The 6,000-nt window shown below is 34.4% G+C and overlaps 1 protein-coding gene across 3 annotated transcripts; it reads right to left on the bottom strand.

Annotated features, from left to right (window-relative positions):
• Window positions 1-984: 984 nt before the first annotated feature.
• Window positions 985-4,025, bottom strand: LOC141597084 (putative F-box/LRR-repeat protein At5g15620). 3 transcript variants are annotated; one of them, XM_074417420.1, is made up of 4 exons: window positions 3,903-4,025; window positions 2,271-3,220; window positions 1,869-2,015; window positions 985-1,739 (listed from the first exon to the last, which is right to left on the bottom strand). In XM_074417420.1, the coding sequence occupies exons 2-4, from the start codon at window positions 2,757-2,759 to the stop codon at window positions 1,392-1,394; spliced, it is 984 nt and encodes a 327-aa protein (XP_074273521.1). In that variant the 5' UTR covers window positions 2,760-3,220; window positions 3,903-4,025; the 3' UTR covers window positions 985-1,391. The 3 variants fall into 3 exon arrangements, with proteins under 3 accessions (XP_074273521.1, XP_074273522.1, XP_074273523.1); XM_074417421.1 differs by having other exon boundaries at window positions 2,271-3,257; window positions 3,333-4,023; XM_074417422.1 differs by lacking the exon at window positions 3,903-4,025 and having other exon boundaries at window positions 2,271-2,442; window positions 2,555-3,220.
• Between the last annotated feature and the right edge of the window lie 1,975 nt (window positions 4,026-6,000).

Raw genomic sequence — 6,000 nt, 5'->3', positions numbered from 1 at the left:
TATATTTATTTCGAGTTGTGAGAGTAATAAAAGTAACCTTAATTGGATATAGTAATCACTCATTGAATACTTAAAGAGGAAAAGTAATATAGTAGTAACATTGGATATAGTAATATATGTTAGTAATCACTCATTTGAATAGTCAAAGTAACAATATTAACAGCGAGCAGGAGTAGTGAAAATAACAGAAGTAACAACGAGAGTAGTGAAATTATCAATATTAATGTACAAGTAGTGAAAGTAATAATAGTTAGGTAACAATAATTACAGCGGGAGTAGTGAAAGTAAAAGTAATAATAACGAATGTACAAAAAGTAACAATTCTAATAAAAAAAGGAATTATATATGAAAAATTAGCTAAACAATCGATTTAACTAAAATATTAATAGCAAGAGTAGTGAATTTGTCTCATAATTTATTTCACTGTAATTTTAAGATATACTTTGTATAATAGAAAAATATATTAATAATATTTATGAGTTATGCAACTTTAAAATAGTTTTAGTTAATTGAAAATATATTTAATGCTAAATACAGGTAGCCCGGGCGAAGCCGGACACCCATACTAGTTAAAACATAAGCGAAAAACCATAAATAGTCCCATGAATTCTCACGGACAACAAAACTAGTGTATCAATAACCAATTAAACAAGTTTAACTAATAGGTTTTCCCCGTTATATTAGTGTATAAGACCGTGTCTAGAGTCTATAATTCACATGATATAATTTTCGAGGACGTGTTTAAATTTTTGCAAGTTTTTGAGGCATAGTTCCCAGATGAAGCAATTGTGGGGCTCATTGTTGTGGTAGATTATTTTCCAGGGAAAGATGTAATGCTTGTTGTATCCTATGATCCTATCCCCTGATAGCAGGGATGGCTATGACGAACCTTGAATTCAAGTAAAAATCGCCAACCCCGCTGCTTGACTCAAGGAATCGCCATTGATCTTTAGACAAATAAAATTATATTTAGTAGACTCAAGATTATTAGTTAAAACGGTCTTCATATTAATAATTGTAAGCTCGTCATAGATACATTAGAATTAATTCTCCGGATCATACATTGGAGGAGGAAAACCCAGTTCTAGCCTCAAAATAGGGGATGAAGTGTTCTCTGCCATTTCTCTTTGACAAAAGCAGATGCCCCATATCGTGAATTCTAATCAGCAAGGAAGTAAAAAGGAGACTAAAGCGCGCAAAAGTTGTCCTCATGGATAAAACCGAGTTATGGCTGCTCCAAATTTTACAAAATGGGAATGCTATTTTCTTTCCGATTTTGGTTGGAGCGAGGAAAATGGCCCCCTCTCTTTCTCTCCCGTCCATATCCCTCAATACGAAGGAAATTTTCTACTGCCTTAACCCACCAAATTTGCCAGCATTGAATTCTATCTTCAACGAAGACTAGAATTTATAGAGTTTCTTGTGTTACCCTCGTGCACTTCTACATGACAATCTGTTGAAGCCCTTGGAAGCCACAACAGGTCCTTACAGATTGTCAGTTCCTGATATGGATCGGTACCGGGGATTGTATAGATGATCAACCTCTCAAGGATACTCGCATGTTTAAGAAGATGCCCTAGGAATAACAGGGAACCCATATGCCCACAAAACCTCAACACTTCAATCACTTTGACAGAACATGAAAAAGGGACCAGAGATATATCTGAAGGTGACCCCGAATAACAGTAGTCGCAATAATCCGGAGATTCGTCATCTGAATCAAGGCAGCAAGGCATACCCTGTAAACAAACTCGTGAAGTGAGAAAAAAATATGAAAAACCTGTTTATACAAGTCTTCTGTAACATGGCCTCTCACAAAAATGGGTCTTAGTTATGAGTTTCCAAAGCTATAATTAGTTGACGCTTACCGATTCAAAGGTGAGAGTTTCAAGTTGCGGAGATTTGTCGAGCAAGCTTGTCACATGTTCCCACGCATTACAAGGACAATCACGAAGGTGTAAACTTGACAGGCTATGAAAATCAGGCGTTTGCTCTTCATCACCAAAGTTAAGAAGCTGTACAGAGAGCAATATTCTAATAATTATGAAAGATAAAAGTATGTTTCCATTTCCACGGAAGCCAAAGACATGCTATTCCTTGGCTTTGAAATACGAATTATGATAAAATAAAACAGAAATATGTAGCGGTTATTGCATATACCCCTACCCCGCCACTTACGAGATCTGTTGAAGCACTCCATGAAGTAGAAATAAATATGTAGCAAAGATATGGAAAATACATATCATATACGCTAGAGTACATATATATACCTGTACCGACTCCATTCCAAAACGTAATTTTGTTGCTTTATAGGCAGCGGCTTTTAGGAGTTCACGTTCATGATCAACCGAATCTTCATTAGTGCACTCGAAATTTAGCTCTGCCTTGACAAAAGAGCATGAGTATTTCCACGATGGAACAATTTTCACACCAATATTTAAACTGTAAGTCAAATATGCGAGATTAGGAACGTCAATCTCCAGTTCACCCAACAGAAAATAGCAATTTTCTATTGTTAGCACTTTGAGTATTCGAGTACAATGAATAGCATTACCGCCAGTCTTGCACGCACAAAGTCGGAGAGTCAATTCTTCAAGCAAACCACAACGAGAAAACAATCGTTCCATTGAACTAAAATCAAAGAATAAAACATGATCCAGATGAAGGATCTTCAGTTTTGGTAAAGATACCGATAGAGGAATTTGAATTTTATAGTACATACCACCTATGATTTTCAGACTCACTAGTGTTTCACACATGAACAACCCAGCATGATCAAGCACTCAATCAATCTCGCCACCCAGCTCATAATAAAATTCTTTAACACCCTTTTCTACCGCATTAATAACCCATTGATTCAATATTGAATCATCATAAGTGGCATGACAAACTAGGCTAAATTTCTTGATAAGAGAGATTTGGTGCAATTCCAAAACTTTATCAACGAACTCCTTAAATCTTCGAGTTGCCTCTATTCTCTCATTTTCTTTCGGATGACCAAAGCACGGTTCATCATCAAAAGAAAGACAGGTCGTCAATGTAAAAAGGTGTCGCCATCTTGTTGATAGAATACTCGTGCTGACAGCAAACCTTGTTGGCAGGAAGGAGAGAATGTGACCAAGTACATCATCAGGCAAACTGCTGATCCTGTCTAAACATTTCCTCCCTCGATGTTTATGAGTTTTCTTAGGTCGCCTCATGGTCTTTACAATACTCTTACCTGAAATGGATTGCAGGCTGAAATAAGGCATTCGTTTCTAAGGAATCACAAGATAGTCGGGTTGTTGATGCTTTTCTGTCTATTTCAGAATTTTGACAGAAAACTGATACACATTCCCTGAAACAAGTAATCCCTTCCCTATAAGACGAGATCATGTGGTTGATCACTATTTTATTTATCCGAAAGGGAAAGCCTGTGAAACACGAGATGGTGCACAAAATGGGACAGATGATCGTAACCCCTTTTCGCTTTAAACACGAATTGCAGCATCACAAGAAGAATCTCAAACAATTGAAATTATTAATCACAATTGAATGAATTGAGATTTATTCAGGCATCGAGTAGTAATTAAGTAATAAACTCTCAAACAATGGAAATTATTAATCACAAGAAGAATCTCATGCAAGGAGAGTAATTAAGCAAATAAAGTGTCAAACAATTGAAATTATTAATCCACAATCAAATGATCATCATTTAAGCAAATAAAGTGTCAATTAATTGAAATTATTAATCCACATTCAAATGCTAAGCTACCCGGATCATCAATTAAGCAAATAAAGCGTCAAATAATGGGAAATTAATAATTCAAAATCAAATGATGGAATTACCCAAATCATCAATTTCACAATCACTCAAAACACGGCTATAAAATTTCCAGATAATTAATAAATAAGAAAATTACCTTGGCTATGAATTGTGATGTTAAATTGACAACATATTTCGTGGCAGAATTAGAATGGAAATGAATTCGATTCATAGACAAAACTGGACTGAAATATACTTCTATTGAAATGGAGTTGGTTACGGAATGGGTCTAATCGGACTTGGGTCGGGTTATCGTTTGACTATCCCGACATTTTGCATTTCTGGCCAGGTAATGTATTATATAACTGGTTGTATATACAACTTATTCAATGTAGTTGAGCTTTGTTATAAAGTTATCGAGCTCTACTAACAAAATTATCGAGATAAGATACAAAGTTATTGAGCTTAACAGAATAATTTTTAACCTCAATGACTTTGTAAAATAGCTCAATAACTTGTAAAATAGCTCAACAATTTTGTGTAAGAGCTCAACAACTTTAAGGCGGTTGTACAATGCTATTATACAACGGGTTGTAAGATAGTATTTGTGATTTCTGGTTTGGTCAATTGGTTTTTAGTCATTTTATGCTGGGACAATCTTCGAGTCAATAATTAAAGAAAAAAAAGCACGTTTAATTTGCAAATTTAGTTTGTGAAGGAGATTTCGTTGCAAAATGACAGGTATTTGCATGTAAGTTTGGGCACAATCCAAAAAAACTCATGCGCTAGTGAAACATAGGCGCGACACGAATTCGTCGCAAAATTTAGTATACCCACTGCAAACAAAAAAAAAAATTCAATGCCAAACTTCTTTGCATCGGATTTCACTGCACATCGCAAACAATCCTTTAAAACGATGCAGTTTTTTTTTGGTGTATTGACATGAAATGAAATGAATCGAATTGAACGGTAATACTTGGTACACCTCAAAATGAAAATATATAACTATTGACCGTGACGGGGGAGTAGTGTAATTTTCGTATTTTTGAAAGTAACCATGAGTCGTAGGAAAAAATTTTAGGTACTCCCGAAGGATCTAAGAATTTTTCGAGTCGTAGGGAGTAGTTCTGTAACAAGAGACATTGTTAGATAATTACCTTTTCTAATACATAGCTAATACTGTGTGAACTTTAATTACTCCGTACAGAGGAAGAAGAAGGATAAAAGTGAGCAAAAAGGTTCATTGATATCACATGACCATATTAGGACAACGCATAAGTGCATAACCAGGGCCGACCCTAAGGCCCGTTTAGGTAGGCATTTGACAAGGGCCCAATATTGGTAGGGTGCCAATGTAAAAAAAATAAAATAAAAAAAAAGCAAGTTTATAAACGACGCAAAAAACAAGGAAGAGTAAAGTAAGACAACTTTTTAGAAATTATTAAAATAAGGCAACTTTTTTATTGACTTTTTCTTCTCCCTTATCTTTTCTAACAACTTTTAATAACTGATATTTTTTTCTCTAAATCTCAAATTAATTTTCCTTATTAAATTTCTAGGGTTCTTCAAAAAGACAAAAATCAACTCTTTTATTGTTCAAAATTAGGATTACCGTAAGGAGTAAAGTACGTCGTGTCTCTACTGCTCGTTTTCATTAATCTCCGTCCGTCTTTCGCCTCTCCGCTAATCAGGGTGTCCTAAATCCTAATTTCTTTTTGTTCTTCCATTTTTATTTATTTTAATGATTGATTGTTAATTTTTAATTATTTAATTGTGTTGTTGTTGACTTGTTGTATGTGTGTTCAATTATTTTTCCGTTTTACAGCATGTATTATTGAGAATTTGATATGTTAATTGAAGTTTAAGTCAGTTCTTGTGGGTGTGCTATTGTTCAATATTTATTTATTTTAATTATTAATTGTTAAGTCAGTTTTTTAGTTCTTGTTTACAATGTTGCCTAAAAAGCATTTATCGGAGTGTGAGAAAAAAAAACTTACCGAGGAGTTAATAAAATCACAACAAGGTGCTATGCACAAATTTGTTGTTAGAAATGTTGTCAATGAAAATGACCACAACAATGACTCTATTGATGTTGATGAAGATAATGGTGGAATGAGTGTAATTTGCCAAATGACGTGCCAATTGATATTGATGAAGATAATGTTGGAAACGAGTCTAATTCGCCAAATGAATTTGATGTGTCAATTGATGTTGATGAAGATAAAGTTAGAGACGAGTCTAATTTGCCAAATGAT

The sequence above is a fragment of the Silene latifolia genome, chromosome 8 (assembly GCF_048544455.1).
Source record: "Silene latifolia isolate original U9 population chromosome 8, ASM4854445v1, whole genome shotgun sequence".
NCBI lineage: Eukaryota > Viridiplantae > Streptophyta > Magnoliopsida > Caryophyllales > Caryophyllaceae > Silene > Silene latifolia.
This window is presented reverse-complemented; position numbering and strand designations above follow the sequence as displayed.